General features: G+C 46.2%; 1 protein-coding gene across 1 annotated transcript in view; it reads left to right on the top strand.

The window, feature by feature from the left end:
- Window positions 1-3,810: 3,810 nt before the first annotated feature.
- The window catches only part of LOC124623199, a 184,211-nt gene continuing 167,520 nt past the window's right edge, over window positions 3,811-20,501 (top strand). The window contains exon 1 of the mRNA XM_047149010.1: window positions 3,811-3,977. Within this exon, the coding sequence (XP_047004966.1) occupies window positions 3,895-3,977 (83 nt within the window). The 5' untranslated portion in view covers window positions 3,811-3,894. The remainder of the gene's footprint in view (window positions 3,978-20,501) is intronic.

Raw genomic sequence — 20,501 nt, forward strand, 5'->3', positions numbered from 1 at the left:
GTGTATACCTGTCCTTTTTTCCCCCTAAGGTAAGTCTTTCCGCTCCCGGGATTGGAATTACTCCTTACCCTCTCCCTTAAAACCCACATCCTTTCGTCTTTCCCTCTCCTCCCCTCTTTCCTGACGAAGCAACCGTGGGTTGCGAAAGCTTGAAATTTGTGTTTGTGTTTGTTATTGTTTCTATCAACGTACCAATGCTTTCGTTTGGTATGTTACAGAATCTTTGTTTTTAGGTATATTTTTCCCACGTGGAATGTTTCCCTGAGTGAGCAGTGAAATGTAACGGTGTCACTATGTTTTCAAAGCAGGAACAACGGAGTTGGATCAAGATTAAATGTGCCAGAGGTCGTACAGCATGACAGTGTCATCAAGGTTTTAAAGAGGTGTGTGGGGGAGGGGATCGGCATTTCTGTACAGAACAGTGGCACATTGGGTAAAAGCCTTCAATGAAGGTCAGCAAACTGGCAGACATGCATCGGCAGGTTGTCCTAGTGTCTCTGTTGCCGCGTTAGTGGACAGTGATCGACTCCACACGCTTCGTGAGGCCGCCCACAAAACTGGATTAGTGCGTACAACTGTGCTTCGCATCCTGAAAGAACACCTGGGCATGTGAAAAACTGCATCACGATGGGTTCCACATGACTTAACGGAAACGCAGAAATGGATGCTTTACGACGCTGCTCAGACGCACTTGGAGAGCTATGAGTGCGAAGGAGAGGCTTTCTTATGCCGTATTGTAACACTGGATGAGACATGGGCCACATGTTATTAGCCAAAACTGAAACAATCCAATGAATGGCGTCACTATGGGTCGCTGCAAAAGTCGAAAGTACCTCAGAGCCCCAGTATGGTGAAAGTTATTGTGATTCTCATGTACAACTGTAGTACTGTTATACAAATACGTTACATTCCTCCACGGCAGACCGTCAATGTGCAGCACCACCTGTGTCCAGCTTTGCAAAAGAAGCAGCAATGCTTTCTGTGCAACCCACCCATCATTTTGCATGACAGTGTACAGGCGCATACAGTGCAAGCTGTGGCTGCTCTGTTTGGTCGATGGGACTGGGAAGTACTGTACCATCCACCATACTCCACGGACGTAAGTCCTTGTGACTTTGATTTGATTCTGAAGGTGAAGGAACCACTTGTGCCATTCACTTCAGAACTGTTCCAGAGATCAACAGGCAGTAGATTGTTTCATTCGCACCATCAACAGATTGGGCTCAGCTAACAGTATACTAAGCTTTCTACGTCCCTGGCAATGGGTTCTACACAACACTGGTGACTACTTCGAAGGACAGTAAGAGGTGCAAACATGTAACTCTTTTGTATCGGTTGTGAATAAATAGTTGCTACTACTGAAGTTCCAACCCTTGTATGTACTCTACTGTACTGTTAATAAGCACTCCCGCCAACTCCTACTTAAAAAAAAAATCTATATCTTGCAGGAAGTTTTGCCATTACTGGCAGATTAGCAAGTGGAGCACATTATCTTTGAAGTTATATCAGACTGTTACATTTAGCAGAGAGCTAAAATGCAGTTTAAAGAATAAAGGAAAGAGTGGTCTCAAACTTGGGACTTGTCCTCATTTCATAATGTGCACCACTAGACCACAAGCTGATAAAATACTAATGCCTCGAGTGAAAGCCAACACTTCTGCATCCTATTGTGTTGCTGGATCATGCAGGTGGCTGGACTTAGAATTATGAGGGGCAGCCAGTTCTATTGATGCCTTAAGTGAATGACACAGACTTAGTCCCTGTAGTGGCCAGGTTTTATGTCTGACTGTACCTAACACTGAACATTATCTCTCAGCCTGAGAACATTTATATAAACTGTGTAATTTTGTGAGTGACAGTGAGAATGGGTGACAATTTACCTTCACTCATTGATTACATGATATATTTTAAATTACTTTAAATCACACATTTTATTCCATACGAAGCTCTCTTATTAAGTATGGTGACCAGTTAACACATTATGAAAAATCACCAATGTAGTTTTCTAGAATAATTTCCCAAAATGTTTAACAGTAACTATCCAGTCATGATGTATTCAGTGGTGGCACAAAATAAACAGTTCACATTTATATATAATTGTAACAGTTCTCACTTATCACAATTCCTGTTCCAACAGTAATGCTCTGGTACTTCATTTTAATCTGTTTATAACACACAACACTTGAGTCCAACAATAGTTCACTTAGATAACAATTGCATTTAACATTCTTGCTAATTACAACATAGTTCATTTCCAATGTTCATTAATTTAGGTCACAAAGATCACTTGAAAGTAATCAGACATTAAAGCTCTTGAGTTTTGCAGTTGCTGAAGCATGTATTTTTTGTGTGTTAAATGTACATAACTGTAGCACATTTCAATAAAAAGCATGGACTGACATAGGTGTTCCTCACTTACGTACAAACCACAGCCTGCTAATTTTGGGTTACTTCCATTTACTTATATATGTGCAAAAGAACAATATGTTATATTGGAAACTATATTGTGCTTTCAAATTAGACTAGATTGGATTTTACTGTTTTTCAGAAACTGTAAGAACAGTGTGATTTCATTTATAAAAAAAATGTTGCTAGTCATAAATTTGGAAAAATAAATGGACATTATTTTTCATCTTCAATATGTATACCCTATTTTCATGTAAAAGTACCATATTACAAATTATAGCATATTACATGAAGTTATTAATTAGTGAATTAATAGATTAATGCTGTGTGTCACTGTACAAAAAAATTAAGGTAACAAAAGTACATAGTTGAAGTGCTGGACCTAACAGTAGTTATTACAAAATCACTGGTGGAAAATTTTACTAGCCATGAACTTTGATGTTATTGTGGAAGATAATTTAAAATATCTTGCAGGAAAGTGGGAACTCCAAGCTTCAAAATGGTGTAGGTCAGTGTTCTCAGATATAAGTATTAGCACATGGTTTTTTTTTTTTGCATGTAGTGGACTACTGTGCTAGTTAATTATCTGTAACTTTAAATTAACAGTGCCATAATGAAAACTAGTTACACAAATGAAATCCAAACACTTAAACTGAGAATTTCAGTAATAAATTAAAGTTAAAGTAAGTCTAAATAAAGTATTGAGATTTTTATGTAAATTTTACATGCCAACAGGTTATGTGTTGAAAATAATATAAATATTGGTTATTTATTGGAGTAATGAGAGCATAATATATTGGGAGGATCTGCCCTATTATCTCGAAAGAGAATGGTAAGAACATACTACCTACAGTAGCACCATGCCTGTAATAGAGTTGGTGAAAGAAGATCCCTGATAGTTTGTGGGCTTGGTGTGGCTGCTTTGCACATCTACTTAAAACAGTGACATTGTTCAATTTTGTACATTTTCTGTGGCAATGCCTGTAAAATGGCCTGTAAGAGTTTAAACTGGCCACAATCACTTGTATCTATTCACACCTGTGATTAAATAATCAACTTTAATTAAAAGTTTCAATTAAATTGCTTCTTCTCCAAACTTTAGGTTTGGTTTAGATCGTGTGTGTCACATCAGCATTAGAGGTTAGAAAGTCTCACTTATTGTATCCATAATTTGGTTTTTGAAAAATCGTACCTAACCCATCTTGCAATTAGCTAAGGTGTACTAAGATGCTAATAGGCATTTTTAACGTTTTATTGCAGGTAGCTAAGAACCTTTTTCACAGCTGCAAAAAAATCAGTACTCTACGTACTTTAGATCGCGGGCTGACAGTTGGCCGGCGATTCATAAAAGCAGTGGCGCAGCTTTCACAGTTGCAAACGCTGCATCTACATCCATCCTGCAACTTAGATTTGTCAGTGTGCCTCAGGCTTCTCTCTGATAAGTGTCCCCTCCTGCACGTTCTGGACATTGGAAATTTACACTACCGTATGGCTGACATGGAGTACTTTATCCGTTCTAGGAAATGGCCGCTCCAGCATATGTATGTTAGGTGGACCTCAACTGAAGGAAGGTGAGTTTAGTCTCCTTACCACCTCTGCCTGAATTGGTGTAATTGAGGATACTCCAAAAATTTGGCCTATTCTTGCTGCACATTTTTTTTTAAGCACCTTCCATTTAATACCTTCTCTGTTTCTCAAGTTTCAAAATGTATTTGCTTTGGTTACTTCCTGAACTATGTTCATATGTCCCTGACTTTACATTACGGAATATGACATGTATAACAACAGAATCTCTTTACAGCAAATGAAATCATTGCAGCAGGTTGCACTTTTTGTCCCACAACTGCCAGATCATAGTATGTGTTTATTTCTGGAATTTCTTCATAGAAAAGAATGAAAAAATGTGACTTGGGAATGTCCTCAGTGGAAATAAACCAGTGGGAGGACTAAAGGAACCATGCACCATTCATCTGACAAAGACATAGTTTAATGATATGTATGAGACAGGCGAAATACCCTCAGACTTCAAGAAGAATATAATAATTCCAATCCCAAAGAAAGCAGGTGTTGACAGATGTGAAAATTACCGAACTATCAGTTTAATAAGTCACAGCTGCAAAATACTAACGCGAATTCTTTACAGACGAATGGAAGAACTGGTAGAAGCGGACCTCGGGGAAGATCAGTTTGGATTCCGTAGAAATGTTGAAACACGTGAGGCAATACTGACCTTACGACTTATCTTAGAAGAAAGATTAAGGAAAGGCAAACCTACGTTTCTAGCATTTGTAGACTTAGAGAAAGCTTTTGACAATGTTAACTGGAATACTCTCTTTCAAATTCTGAAGCTGGCAGGTATAAAATACAGGGAGCGAAAGGCTATTTACAATTTGTACAGAAATCAGATGGCAGTTATAAGAGTAGAGGGGCATGAAAGGGAAGCAGTGGTTGGGAAAGGAGTGAAACAGGGTTGTAGCCTCTCCCCGATGTTATTCAATCTGTATATTGAGCAAGCAGTAAAGGAAACAAAAGAAAAATTCGGAGTAGGTATTAAAATTCATGGAGAAGAAGTAAAAACTTTGAGGTTCGCCAATGACATTGTAATTCTGTCAGAGACAGCAAAGGACTTGGAAGAGCAGTTGAACGGAATGGACAGTGTCTTGAAAGGAGGATATAAGATGAACATCAACAAAAGCAAAACGAGGATAATGGAATGTAGTCAAATTAAATCGGGTGATACTGAGGGAATTAGATTAGGAAATGACACACTTAAAGTAGTAAAGGAGTTTTGCTATTTAGGGAGTAAAATAACTGATGATGGTCGAAGTAGAGAGGATATAAAATGTAGACTGGCAATGGCAAGGAAATCGTTTCTGAAGAAGAGAAATTTGTTAACATCGAGTATAGATTTAAGGGTCAGGAAGTCGTTTCTGAAAGTATTTGTATGGAGTGTAGCCATGTATGGAAGTGAAACATGGACAATAAATAGTTTGGACAAGAAGAGAATAGAAGCTTTTGAAATGTGGTGCTACAGAAGAATGCTGAAGATAAGGTGGATAGATCACGTGACTAATGAGGAGGTATTGAATATGATTGGGGAGAAGAGAAGTTTGTGGCACAACTTGACTAGAAGAAGGGATCGGTTGGTAGGACATGTTCTGAGGCATCAAGGGATCACCAATTTAGTATTGGAGGGCAGCGTGGAGGGTAAAAATCGTAGAGGGAGACCGAGAGATGAATACACTAAACAGATTCAGAAGGATGTAGGTTGCAGTAGGTACTGGGAGATGAAGAAGCTTGCACAGGATAGAGTAGCATGGAGAGCTGCATCAAACCAGTCTCAGGACTGAAGACGACGACAAAAACAACAACAACAACAACAACAACAACATGATATTCGAGAGGGGGGAGGGGGGGGGGAGGGGGGGAAAGGGAAAGAAGTGTGGGAGCAGCAGCAGAGGAAGCTTTGTGTTGCACACAAAATGACACCTGCTATCAACCATTTGCACGTGGTTTATATCCTTGTGGTTGACCCAGGTGCGAGACAGCCTACGCATCCACACAGCCAATCCTACTCCACTTCTGTCAAGCGCATATACCAGTGCACTAGTCAGAGCAGCCTGTGACAACTGTGTATCATATATCAGCTCTGCTGTATCCTTTGCATAGCGTCGTAAGTGGGCCCGACTGCCGATGTACTGTTCACTTGAATCGATGGCAAAAGAACACTGAGCGATAGCAGAGTTTGTCACGCAGTGTCAGAACACACTTTCTGTGAAGTATGTAGATGGAACTGTCCTCACAACATGTCATCCAGTCCCGGCAGTGCTCGTTACGCAGTTTTCCACTAGCCATTGTCCCACACCAACCTCCATCCACTCCCTTCATGCCCCCTGCCTCCTCTCTGAAGTCTCCCTCTTCCTGTGTTCTGTTTCCCACTCCCAACCGTCTCTTCCTCCTCATTGTCTGACACACACACACACACACACACACACACACACACACACACTCTCTCTCTCTCTCTCTCTCTCTCTCTCTCTCTCTCTCTCTCTCTGCTCCATCTCAGCTCTCAGCAATGCTACCCCCCCCCCCCCCCTATTCCTCTCACCTCCCCACCACTCCACTGGACGCAACCTATCTCCTCAGTTGATCTACAGTGCTCTGGGAGGGAGGGAGGGAGGGAGGGAGGCTGGCTCAGTGCCTCAACTACACGGTGAGCGGTCATCTTTTTTCTTTCCACTATTTGTAGAACAAAACACAATCTATAAGTAGCATGTATTTTGTGAAAGAAGATTCTCTCCTGCTTGCATTCACAAACACTCAAGTTTCTTCCTAGAAGACTTTTGGCTTGTTCTTATAAACTTTCATTTTCTTGCAGATTCATTGCCATAGCCTCCAGATGAACCTTCTAGAGTAAAAGTGGACGAGTAAACTTCTCTCAAACTCTGTCAGCCACACGTGGGCTCCAGTGTTAATTGCTGTCAGATCTTCATTCACTACAGAATCAGAATAAATGTAAAAGCCATTGTCTGTGAACGTATCCAGAACCATCTGTTTTCTTTTGCAGCACATTTTACACTCTTTGTTCAATACTTTGCAACAGTCATCACAGTAACTGATAGTATTAATGTAACAAAGTTTTTTCTGCTCTTATGTCCAGAACAGGACTCCATCAAAGGTATTAGTTCACTGCTTAGATAGTGTTCCCAACTGTTTTGTAAGGCATTAGACAATTGTGATAGCAAACAGTAAGCAACAGCTAATGCCACAGTTGTATGAACATATTGGGTGCTGGTAGGATGTGTCTGCTATAAATACTGTAGCCTGTAGCAAGTCATTGAGAAGTTGTGGGCCAAAACAAGTTAGTGTTAAGGTAACTGTATGATTATCTAGTTATTTCTTGTGATAATGCAGACCATCTGCATTGTCTTACCACATACATAAACACACTTTTGAGTTGAAATGGAAACTTTATTAGCAAACTACACTATCACAAGAAATAATACTCTCTCTTACATTGATCTTTCCTTCTCCCCCTCCATTCCCCTGACACCTCCAGCTCATTTGTGGATACATGTGTGGGCGCACAGGTCCCCGAGCTATTGCACCCTTTCTTCTCTCTCAGGCCGCATTTCCTTCCACGTACCCACTCCTCCCCATCCTATCTCCTCTCCCTGTTGCCCATCTCCATCCTTTCTCCCTCAGTGTTTCCCTTTATGACAGCCTGGCTATTCTCTTGGTTCTGCTATTATTTTTCTATCTTTTGCCTCATGTTTTCACTCTCCCCCATACACCCCCTTCTCTCTCTCTCTCTCTCTCTCTCTCTCTCTCTCTCTCTCTCTCTCTCTCTGTGTGTGTGTGTGTGTGTGTGTGTGTGTGTGTGTGTGTGTGTGTGTGTGTGTGTGTGTGTGTGTGTGTTTTTTTACTCCTTGGGGTTTGACCTTATTTTCTAAGTTTTGTTTCTGTAAACACTTTCCCCATTACTTGGTTTGTTACAGAACAGATGTGGAGACTTTTGCCACTACTGAACCACTCTTCTTTGTTGAACATATTAAAGAGAAGTTTAGTGAAACTGACTCTCTTAGTAAGATGTTGTGTGGTTCCCTATTAATTAAAACCTCTTCTGCTAGTCCATCAACTTCCCTTTGTATTTGTGAGCACTTAGGTAACATCCTGGTGAGTATTATTCCTCACCAGTCCTTAAATAAGACCCAGGGCATTATTTTCCAGAAGTACCTCCTCCTTCAATCTTAAGAGGACCTCAGGAATAATCTGGAAATGTGCAGTATTCACTTTGTCCAACGAGTCCAGGCAGGTCCCAAGGATAATTGCACTGATACTGGCACTTTCATCCTGGCTGTGAGGGAGGGGGGATACCCGTACGGAAAAAAGTCAGAGTTACGGTGCTGTTTCCAGTGTCTTGGTTTTGGCCATGTGTCTTGGCAATGTGAGAGGAATCTTATTTGCCATGACTGCAGCTGCCCTGTCCATGTGAGAAGTCCTTACAACGCTCTGCCCAAGTGTGGGAACTGTTCTGGCCAACATTTTCCTCACTCACCGGATTGCCCAATCTATCTATAAAAAGGAAAGGTAGATTCAGGTATTCAAAACTCTCAACTGCCTATCCTACTCTGAGGTCTGACTGAAATTATACCATTTTCACCTGGTATCTTTAATGTTTACCTTTGCTTCTGTTGCATCCTTTCCTCCTCCTCCTCCTCCTCCTCCTCCTCCTTACTTCTATCTGGTCCTCCTCCACTTTATGTCTCCTTGGTAATTCCCCTCCGCTCCTCTCATGGAGCTGCTCCTTCTCCTCGGCCTGGCCAGAGAAGAATTTCTCATGGTCCAGGGATGGAGGCCCCTCTAGGATCCCCTCTCCCAGGCATGTCCAGGACAAGATGCCTGTTACTTTGAGTCACATGTGAGACCCACAGACTGTGGGCTTCAAGGCTGCTAATTTTCTTTCAGGTCTGGGGGAGGAGGAGGAGAAGTGTAAGTCTCAGGATGAGGCACCCCTGACATCCCAGAAGGCATTGCCCCTTCTTCTCAATTGAGGTCAGATCTTAAATTCATGGATGTCACTCCATTCTTACCAGTGACACACTGACTCAGCACAGTGACCAATTCTGGCCAGTTCATCATCTGTCCAGCCTCTTACACTACTTTCCCCCAATGGAATTGTAATGGTTACTTCCCCTTCCTTCTCCTTGGGGATTTTAATGCCCATAATGCCCAATGATACTGTGACCCCTGACCTAGACAGGATTGTTGAAGACCTGCTGGCAGGACTTGATTTGACACTGGAGCACCATATACTTTTAGTATGACACATGACACTTTCTCAGTCACTGATCTTTCCATCTGTAGCCCTGGATTGTCCCCCTCTGTTCAATGGGGAGTTCATAATTATTTGTGCAATAGTGATCATTTTCTGATCGTCTTGTTTTTTCTCCAGCAACACTCGCATAGATGTCCTAGGTGGGCCTTTGCTAATGCAGATTGAGATGCCTTTTCCTTGACTGCCATCACAGCCTTACCTCCACACAATGGAGTTTGACCAACACCATCTTTTCAGCAGCTGCTTCAGTGATTCCTTGTTCCTCAGGTTCTCCGTGACAGAATACTGTGCCTTTGCTTCTGTTGCGTCATTTCCTCCTCTTACTTCCTCCTTCCCTCCATTCTGTCCTCCTTCCCTTTCCTCCTCATTCACGATTCCTTTCCCCTCCACTCGTGGAACTCCGTGCCTTTGCTTCTGTTGCGTCATTTCCTCCTCTTACTTCCTCCTTCCCTCCATTCTGTCCTCCTTCCCTTTCCTCCTCATTCACGATTCCTTTCCCCTCCTCTCATGGAACTCCTCCTCCTCCTCAGTTGGAGAATAAATTCTCTTCTCTGGCACCCACCTGGGAGGGAGCTACCTCCAGCAACCCCTCACCCTGGTGTTTCCAGGACAAGATGCCTGTTACTTTGAGGCAGATGCGAGACCAGACTGTGGGTTTCAAGATTGATCATTCTCTTTCAGATCCTGATATTACTGTGACTTGCTCTCTTCCCGACAACACCTCCTCACCCTCTGGAGGAGGAAAAGAAGAAAAAGAAGTTGCTGCTGCTATTACTGTCATCATGCCTTCCAAATGGTATTGATGGCATCCACCCCTTGGCCACCTCCTGGCCTTTAAATGGGTTTGTGCCTTGGTCTGTTATCATCTTAAACACCAGAAATGGATTTGTTGGGAATGGTATATCACTGCCACATAGGTGCTTACTCCCTCTTTGCAGGTACGGGTAAAGATCAGGCACATTTTTGACCACCATTCTCCTATAGGTACCCTAGTAATTTCCCTGAATGGTGTTATCCTCACCAGTCCTGACTCCATTGATGGGTATGTTGCTTGGCATTTCGCACAGGGCTCGGTGTTGGTCTACTATCTGCCCATTTTCTGTCTTTTCAAACATTGACTAGAACAACTCTGTCATTCATTTGTTGATGCCTGGAGCCTTCTAACAACCTGTTTAGCGAGTGACCCAACACGGCCCATGGATGGGACTGGGTGCACAACTAAATGCTTCAACCCTTACTGGTAGCTAGCCAACATCATAAACTTGTCCTTTGCAACCATCTCTGGAGTGTGGGAGAATTCCTTCCCAATGGCAAGAAAGTGTTCCTTTTGAAATCAGGTAAACCACCTCTTCAGACAGACAGCTATCATCCAATCCATTTAACCAATCTCCTCTGCAAGTCACTGGATTGTATAGTGAGTTGAAAACTATATTAGATGCTTGAATCCTGGGACCTTTTGGCTTTGCACATGCCTCTGTGTTGGTCCACTATCTGCCCACTTTCTGTCTTGTCAAACACCATCTGGAACGACTCAGTTTCTGCTGAGGCTACTCTGCTGCTTGTAATTTAGTCCAGCTGGAGTCTGCTATCTGAACCAGCTTTTGCCTGATGTCAACACTTTGTTGCAGTTTTCTGCAATCTGCATGGTACCATGACATCCTTGCCACCGTACATGAATGGGGCCTCTGTGGCCAGCTCCCGATTTTTATCCAGAACTTTTATTTCAAGTGGTACTGTCCAGGCACAGGTTGGTGCCTCCCATAGCACCTTCATCTGCCGGAGAATGGGGTTCCACAGGGTTCTGTGGCTATCAGTGGTCTGGTGGCTGTTGTTGGGCCTAGTGTGCCCCTCTTTGTATGCTGGTGATTTTTGCATTTATATTTGTTTGTTTGCAGTGGACATTGCTTAATGCAGCCGGGGGCAACACACTGAGGACAATCTTGGGCTCTCACTCATGGCTTCCATTCTTCCGCTGCCGAGATGTGCATTATGCTTTTATATTGTTGCCGTACAATCCATCCCCATCCGGATCTGTACCTCAATGGGCAGTTCCTGTATGTGGTGGACTCTCATTATTTTTTTGGACCGATCTTTGATGCCCAGTTGACATGGCTTCCTCATCTTTATCAACTAAAGCAGGCATGCTGGTCACACCACAATGCTCTTTGATGCCTCAGCAACATCAGCTAGGGCTCTGACCACTCTGCTCTGGTATGGCTTACACAGCACAGGCCCAGTACTATCTAGATTACAGTAGTCTCACATATAGCTTGGAATCGGCTTTGACTTTACTAATGTGGGACCCAGTACACCATTTTGCAGTGTGATTGGCAATTGGTGCCTTTTGGACTAACCCTTTGATAGCCTCTAAGTGGAGGCAAGGGTTCCACCATTGTGGAGCAATTGATTGCTTTTGCATACTCATCTGCTATTTTCCAGGGCACCCAAACTCCTTTTTCCTCATTCTAGATATGGAGATCCACCTCTTGCAACCACAGCCCAGTTCTGGGGGCTATGATCACCATCTGCAGTCCATCCTTTTTTCTGAACCTCAGCTTTCCCCCCTACCATCTCTTCTCCGGGCTGGGCCTACTCGCACACCTACATAGTGCATCCCTCCGCCCAAAGCTCTGCCTTGACCTATTGCAAGGTCCGAAACACTCAGCTCATCCTGAAGTAGTTCACTGCAGATTCTTCATTTTTTTGGCATTCAGAAGTAGTATGTAACATTGACTAGATGGTTGCTGGTCAAGCTGGCTTCGCTTACATTCATGCAGGATGTAATGAACTGTGCTTCTTGCCAGATGGCTGCAGTATTTTCACTACAGAGTTGGTAGCCATCTCTTGTGCCCTTGAGCATATCTGTTTCTGCACCTAAGAGTCCTTCCTCATCTGTAACGAGTCTGAGTTTACACATTCTTGATCAGTGTTACCCTCGCCATCCCTTGGTCCTGACTATCTAGGATTCCATTTTCACCCTCAAACAATGTAGATGCTGGGTGGTCTTTGTATGGACCGCAGGCTACATTGGGATCCTAGGGAATGAACTCGCTAACAGGCTGGCCAAATTGTTTACTGGCAAGCTGCCTCTTGAGATAGATATTCTGGAATCAGAGCTTTGATTGGTATTGCACTATGATATTCTAAGGATTTGGAGTAAGCAATGGTATACTCTGACTTTCCCTCACAGACTATGGCAATAAAGGAGACCACAAATATTTGAAGATCCTCCATGCAGCCCTCTTCCAAGGAGTCCATCGTACTATGCTGGCTTTGCATTGGCGATACTTGGCTGACCCGTGATCAGTTCCTCCATCACGAATGTCTGCTCTGCTGTCATTGTGGTGGATGTTTGACAGTGGTCCACATGTTGTTGGACTGTCCTAATCTAACTGCCCTGTGGTGGGCTCTGAAATCTTCCTGACTCACTGTCCATAGTGTTAGCAGATGATGCCTTAGCAGCTGACCTGGTTATTCGTGAAGGGGGTTTCTACTACTATCTCAAGGGGGGGGGGGGGGTCCTTCTCAGCCTCATCGGCCCATTGAGGGATTGACAAGAAGCCATGTTGCCTCCTCTGCCTCAAATGGGCAGTGGCAGTATGGGCTGCCCCAGCCAATGTCCTACCAGCTCTTTTTCTCTTGTTTCCCCTTCTCATTTGTTATCTTTGATTTGGTGGTGTTCTCCTATTTCCCTGTGCTTCTCTTGCCCTGTTCATGTAGCTACTCATTTCTAGGTATTGTTGGGTGGGATGCCTCTGGTAAGTGATTGAGGGTATGTTGCCCATTGCACTTTCCGCCATTGGGTGCCTACAGTTGCTCCCTGCATGGGACATCTTGCTCACATTTCTTCCTTTCATCTGTTTCCTTCTTCTTTGGTCCATGCTCTAGGCTTTGTGGACCTACAATTGACCTTGGGGTTTTCTTTCCTTGGGTTTCTTTGGCGTGTAATTTTGTTAACTTACCTTTTCCAGGTAGGAGGGACTGATGACCTCATAGTTTGGTCCATTTCATCAATCAGCCTAACTACCTACCTACCTACCTTCCTAAGTTCTGCTCGATCTGCAGCTGGGTAGATAATTAATTCCAAAAGGCACTATTTGGGGGGGGGGGGGGGGGGGGAGAGACGGGTTTTGGAACAGCCTGTGGTCAGGAAAGGCTGACAAATTGTTACCATTTCTTTTTTAAGGCTCAATACTATGACAGCTGTAGAGTCCTCTTTGTCATGTCTAATAACTGATGTGGTGTCCTGGATCAGTAACTGAAAAACTTTGTACATAATTTGAATTGTCAACACAGCTGGAGGCTCATAAATGTATGTTTTGAGTGAGTCTAAATTTACATTACAGTGGTGTAAATTTTAAATCTGGATTGCTTTCCAGATAGCCTGACTAAAAGGGCTCAAGCAGTGAGAGCAGGGCACTATTTAGGGTGAGAGACGCCCCTGTGTAGTAATTATTTCGCACCACCCATTCCTACATTTTAGCATTTCTATTCATTTATGGACTACAATCAGTAAAGCTGTGTAATCATTAACTTCAATTCTGAACTTTATTGAAGTATTTAAATAACATACTACACAAAGCACATAATCCCCCTGCGGGTCCGGGGTAAGAATAGCCCCGAATATTCCTGCCTGTCGTAAGAGGCGACTAAAAGGAGTTACAACCATTTCGGCCTTCCATGCGATGGTCCCCCTTGGGGTTTGACCTCCATTTTTCAAAATTCTACAGAAGTACGAGCCTTTTGGGAAAGGACGCCGTACGTGGTGTACCACTGGTCCTCAGTGCACTAAGACCTTGGCACTCAGCATTGAACCGGCGTTGTAACCATACCCACTATTCCTCAAATTGGTCCTAAACGCCTGCTGGGTTGTACAAGTTACGCCCTTAGTGCGTCTCCATCTGCACCTACGATCATGAAGGACTTTCCATGGCACCAGAAATCCAGCACGGTAGCCAGCCGATTGTGGTGGGGTCGTCATGTACCCTCTAGGTTGTAGACCCCTGACAACACAGGGATCGTACTGCCGATACCTGAGCTGCACCCTCCCCACGTCGGCCAAGGAGTAGATGCCCGTCTCCTTGGGGCATCAGGACTCCCGGCAACGGTCATCCTGCCAGGTGGCCCTTGCTGAGGCTGGGTGGCGCCCATGGGGAGAGCCCCTGTTCGGAGTGGGTGGTATCAGGGCGGACATTTCGCAGATGAAACGTCAACATGTATCAGGTCGCTCTGCGGCCGAGTCTTTCAAAAGGAAAGGTACTGTATCTGGTTCTGGTTCTCCTGCCCTTTCCCCCTTGGCCACTCCCTGGGAGGAGGGACAGGCCCGCCGGCTTGGGGCGAAGTATTTCCCGCGCTATTTGGTCTGTTCTCGAACCGATGGGGGGACGTTCGCCACCTCCAAGCCCATGTTCTTTGTTCAGCACATTGACGACATCTTCGGGGAAATCGAGGCTCTCAGTAAGATGCGTTCGGGGTCCGTTCTTATAAAGACCACCTCCGCCACACAGTCGGCGGCGCCCCAGGCGTGCGACCGCCTAGGGGACATCCCAGTGTCCATTGTCCCGCATCTGGCACTAAATAGGACACAGGGGGTTATTTTTCTTCGGGACCTCCTGCTGCAATCTGATGAGCTCAGGGCCAACCTGGAGTGCCGAGGCGTGCATTTCGTCTGGCGAGTCCAGCGCGGCCCCAAAGACCGTCGCATCGACACCGGGGCCTTTATCCTCACCTTCGAGGGGGACGTTCTCCCAGAGAAGGTTAAGGTGATGTGCTACCGGTGCGACGTGCGACCTTACGTCCCACCTCCTATGCGCTGTTTTCGGTGTTTGCGCTTTGGACACATGTTGTCACGGTGTGAGGCTGATTCCCTTTGTGGCGATTGTGGACGTCCTCTTCGTGAGGAACATACATGCACCCCACCACCTCGGTGCATTAATTGTCCTGGCATCCACTCGCCTAGATCCTCAGACTGCCCCGGATATCAGAAGGAGAAGAAGATACAAGAACTCAAAACTTTGGATCGTCTCTCTTATTCTGAGGCCAGGAAGAAGTATGACCGCCTTCATCCCGTGCCGTTGACCACTTCGTTTGCCTCAGTTGTGTCCACTCCTTCCGCAGTATCCTCACCCCTATCCTGTCCCCCCTCCACCTCCTCCCCCCATCCGGGGTCTCTGCCTCCGCCTCCCAAATCCCTCCCTTCCAAATCGTCCTCCCTTGTGGCCCCCGCCCCCTATGCCCCAGGGGCCACCCTTCCTCCTCCTCCTCCTCACCCCCCGCCGCCTGAGAAGCGATACTCTTCTCAGGTGTCCATCGGGGAAACGTTCCGGACCCCAGCTTCTGAGGTCCAGCGTTCCAAAACAGACCCCACACGTGAGGACCTTCTACCTTCTTCGGGTCCAGCCCACCATCCCTGTGCCTCCTCAGACTTCCAAGAAGGCTTCCAAGAAGAAGTCTCTATCCCCCTCTCCACCCCGGCGCGTTTCGTCTGACGCTCCATCCGTGAGTCGCTGCTCCCGGCCATCCTCAGTTTCGCCGGGACGCTCCGCTGCCAGGCGCTCAGCTGGCCTCTTGTCGGCAAATGATGCTGCCCCTCCTACACAACCAGGGACAGCGGCCGCAGCTGGTGACGACTCGATGGAACAGGATCCGCCTCCCGCCGGTTGTAGCGTTGTTCCCCCGAAACCTGGCCCTCCGCGGCTGTCGAGGTGACCAGCTCTTGCCCCGTCTCGTTCCCCCTCTTTTTTGACTAGCGATGGCCTTGTTACATTGGAACATAAGAGGTATTCGATCTAATCGGGAGGAATTACAACTGCTCCTCCGCCTGCACTGTCCGCTCGTCCTTGGTCTCCAGGAAACCAAGTTGCGCCCGACTGACCGTATTGCCTTTACCCACTATACCTCGGAGCGGTATGACCTCACCCCTGTGGACGGTATCCCAGCTCATGGTGGGGTCATGTTGCTCGTTCGGGACGATGTCTATTACCATCCCATCCCATTGACCACCCCACTCCAAGGAATAGCTGTCCGTATTACTCCTTCTGCTTTTACTTTTTCAGTTTGTACCATCTACTCTCCATCGTCATCTGCTGTTAGTCGGGCTGACATGATGCACCTGATCGTTCAGCTTCCCCCACCGTTTTTATTGTTTGGCGACTTCAATGCCCATCATCCCCTTTGGGGCTCTCCTGCATCCTGTCAAAGAGGCTCACTCTTGGCGGATGTCTTCAACCATCTCAATCTTGTCTGCCTCAATACTGGCGCCCCGACTTTCCTCTCGGACTCTACTCATACCTACTCCCACTTGGACCTCTCGATCTGTTCTACCAGTCTTGCCCGTCGGTTCGAGTGGTATGTCCTTTCTGACACCTATTCGAGCGACCACTTCCCCTGTGTCGTTCGTCTCCTGCACCACACCCCATCCCCACGTCCTTCGAGCTGGAACATACCGAAAGCTGACTGGGGCCTTTACTCCTCCCTGGCGACCTTTCCGGACCACAATTTTCTCAGTTGTGACAGTCAGGTCGAATACCTCACGGCTGTTATCATCAATGCTGCCGAACGTTCCATTCCTCGTACTACCTCTTCTTCACGTCACGTTTCCGTCCCCTGGTGGAATGAGGCTTGTAGAGACGCTATCCGTGCTCGATGACGTGCTTTACGCACGTTTTGCTGCCATCCTACGTTGGCGAATTGTATTGGATACAAAGGACTCCGAGCGCAATGCCGTAGAGTCATCAAAGACAGCAAAAAAGCTTGTTGGGCCTCTTTCACCAGTTCCTTTAACAGTTTTACTCCCTCTTCTGTCGTATGGGGTGGCCTGCGCCGGCTGTCAGGCATTGAGGCCCACTCCTCAGTACCTGGCCTGACATCAGATAATGAGGTCCTCGTTGATCCTGTGGCTGTCTCCAACGCCTTCGGCCGGTTTTTCGCGGAGGTTTCAAGCTCCGCCCATTACCACCCTGCCTTCATTCCCAGGAAAGAGGCAGAAGAGGCTCGGCGACCTTCCTTCCACTCGCTGAATCTGGAAACTTATAATGCCCCCTTTACTACGCGGGAACTCGAACGTGCGCTTGCACTGTCCCGGTCCTTTGCTCCGGGGCCAGATGCCATTCACGTTCAGATGCTGGCACACCTTTCTCCGGCGGGCAAAAGCTTCCTTCTTCGTACCTACAATCGCGTCTGGACCGAAGGTCAGGTCCCCATGCGTTGGCGTGACGCCGTCGTTGTTCCTATACCCAAACCCGGGAAGGATAGACACCTTCCTTCTAGTTACCGCCCCATTTCTCTTACAAGCTGTCTCTGTAAGGTGATGGAGCGCATGGTTCATGCTCGGTTAGTTTGGATTCTTGAATCTCGACGGCTGCTTACCAATGTCCAATGTGGCTTTCGTCGCCGCCGCTCCGCTGTTGACCACCTTGTGACCTTGTCGACATTCATCATGAACAACTTTTTGCGAAGGCGCCAAACGGTAGCCGTGTTCTTCGATTTGGAGAAGGCTTATGATACCTGTTGGAGAGGAGGTATCCTCCGCACTATGCACAGGTGGGGCCTATGCGGTCGCCTGCCCCTTTTTATTGATTCCTTTTTAACGGATCGAAAGTTTAGGGTACGTGTGGGTTCCGTATTGTCCGACGTCTTCCTCCAGGAGAACGAAGTGCCTCAGGGCTCCGTCTTGAGCGTAGCCCTTTCTGCCATCGCAATCAATCCAATTATGGATTGCATTCCACCTAATGTCTCAGGCTCTCTCTTTGTCGATGACTTCACGATCTACTGCAGTGCCCAGAGAACATGCCTCCTGGAGCGCTGCCTTCAGCGTTGTCTAGACAGCCAATACTCATGGAGCATGGCAAATGGCTTCCGGTTCTCTGAAGAGAAGATGGTTTGTATCGACTTTTGGCGATATAAAGCATTCCTTCCGCCATCCTTACATCTCGGTCCCGTTGCTCTCCCATTCGTGGAAACAACTAAGTTTCTAGGGCTCACGTTGGACAGGAAACTTGTGTTGGTCTCCGCATGTCTCTTATTTGGCGGCCCGTTGTACACGTTCCCTTAATGTCCTCAGAGTTCTTAGTGGTTCATCTTGGGGAGCGGATCGCACTGTCCTGCTTCGCTTGTATCGGTCCATAGTCCGATCGAAGCTGGATTATGGGAGCTTCGTCTACACGTCTGCTCGGCCATCCCTCTTACGCCGTCTCAACTCCATCCACCATCGGGGGTTACGTCTTGCGACCGGAGCCTTCTACACTAGTCCTGTCGAGAGTCTTTATGCTGAAGCTGCTGAATTACCATTGACCTACCAGCGCGACGTACTGCTGTGTCGGTATGCCTGCCGGCTGTTGTCTATGCCCGACCACCCCTCTTACCAGTCCTTCTTCGCCGATTCTCTCGACCGTCAGTACGGGTTGTATGTGTCTGCCCTGCTGCCCCCTGGAGTCCGCTTCTGTCGCCTGCTTCGACAATTGGATTTTGCCCTCCCTATCACCTTCAGAGAGGGTGAGAGGCCGACACCACCTTGGCTCCAGGCTCCGGTTCATTTTTATCTCGACCTCAGCTCACTCCCGAAGGAGGGTACTCCGGCTGCAGTGTATTGCTCACGGTTTGTCGAACTTCGTGCTCGACTTGCCGGTCACACCTTAATTTACACCGATGGCTCCAAAACTGACGATGGTGTCGGCTGTGCCTTTGTCGTCGGTGCCGCCACCTTTAAATACCGGCTCCTCGACCAATGTTCGAGCTTTACGGCCGAGCTTTTTGCTCTCCATCAGGCCGTTCAGTATGCCTGCCGCCACCGCCATTCATCGTATGTACTCTGCTCTGACTCACTCAGTGCTCTTCAGAGCCTTGGAGCTCCCTATCCGGTCCATCCCTTGATTCAACGGATACAGCAGTCCCTCCATTCTTTCGCTGATAATGGTTCTCCTGTCAGCTTTCTGTGGGTTCCCGGACATGTAGGAGTGCCTGGGAATGAGGCTGCGGATGCTGCAGCCAAGGCTGCAGTCCTCCTGCCTCGGCCAGCCTCCCATTGTGTCCCGTCATCTGACGTTCGTGGGGATGTTTGTAAGAGGCTTGTGTCGTTGTGGTGGGATGCTTGGTCATCCCTCCAAGGAAACAAGCTCCGGGCAGTAAAACCACTCCCAACTGCTTGGACAACCTCCTCCCGACCATCTTGGTGAGAGGAGGTCCTTCTGACCGGGTTGCGGATTGGGCATTGCCGGTTTAGCCACCGCTACCTGCTCTCCGGTGACCCAGCCCCGCAGTGCCCTTGTGGTCAGGCATTAACAGTGCGCCATGTTTTATTGTCGTGTCCCCGCTTTAGTCAATCTCGTATTGTCCTGTCCCTGCCATCTACTTTACCGGATATTTTAGCTGATGACGCTCGAGCAGCTGCTCATGTTCTGCGTTTTATAACTTTGACTGGCTTGTCCAAAGACATCTAACATTTTTACTTATTTTATCTGCATCTTTGTCAGGTCTTTCTGGTGTCCCCCCTTCCCCTTGAGTTTTACTAGATTCCATGTGCTCTAACAACGGTGACTGGGCGCTAATGACCTCAGTAATTGAGCGCCCTTAAACCCCACAAAAAAAGAAACAAAGCACATAAATACTAAAAAATAATAAAATAACTAGTACATGATACAATATAATTTAACTGACCTTCTCCAAAATATAGTGAACTTGGAGAAATGACTTCCTTCTCACATCTGTACTTGGGAATCCATTTATCACTTTCTGAAAATCCGGACTGACAGGTACATCTTATTCTATGGCTAGTACTCCAAAATTGACCAGTCATTCTTGATTTTCTGTTGTCCATAGGTGGTTCTTAATCCATTTTAAAACAGAAAAGGACGTTTCAGCTGAACATTTTGTTGATAGTGTGTTGTTGAAAATCTTGAGTACTAATAAACAATTGGTCAGATCTCACCAATTTTGTTTCAAACCAACATTGTACAGATAGATGTAAGAGAGGACAACTTGTCACCATCTTCTTTCTTCATAGCTAACACTTCCCTTTTGGAACATGTACATTTGCCACCAACGTTGTTATCTATCTCAGAATTATAGATGGCTCCAAGTTTCTCTGCAGCATCATAAATCTGATCAGCTTCTAGATCGTTGATATTTGAGAGAAATGAAAATCTTAAGTCATGTTCTCTCTAGGTATTAACTCTTTTTGTAACTTGTACTGAAGAGTCTGCACAATCTTTGAACATGACATTTTCATTCTTCTTCAGGTCTGAACACAGTGTGATCCAGT

This window comes from Schistocerca americana, chromosome 7, assembly GCF_021461395.2.
Source record: "Schistocerca americana isolate TAMUIC-IGC-003095 chromosome 7, iqSchAmer2.1, whole genome shotgun sequence".
NCBI classification, from domain to species: Eukaryota; Metazoa; Arthropoda; class Insecta; order Orthoptera; family Acrididae; genus Schistocerca; species Schistocerca americana.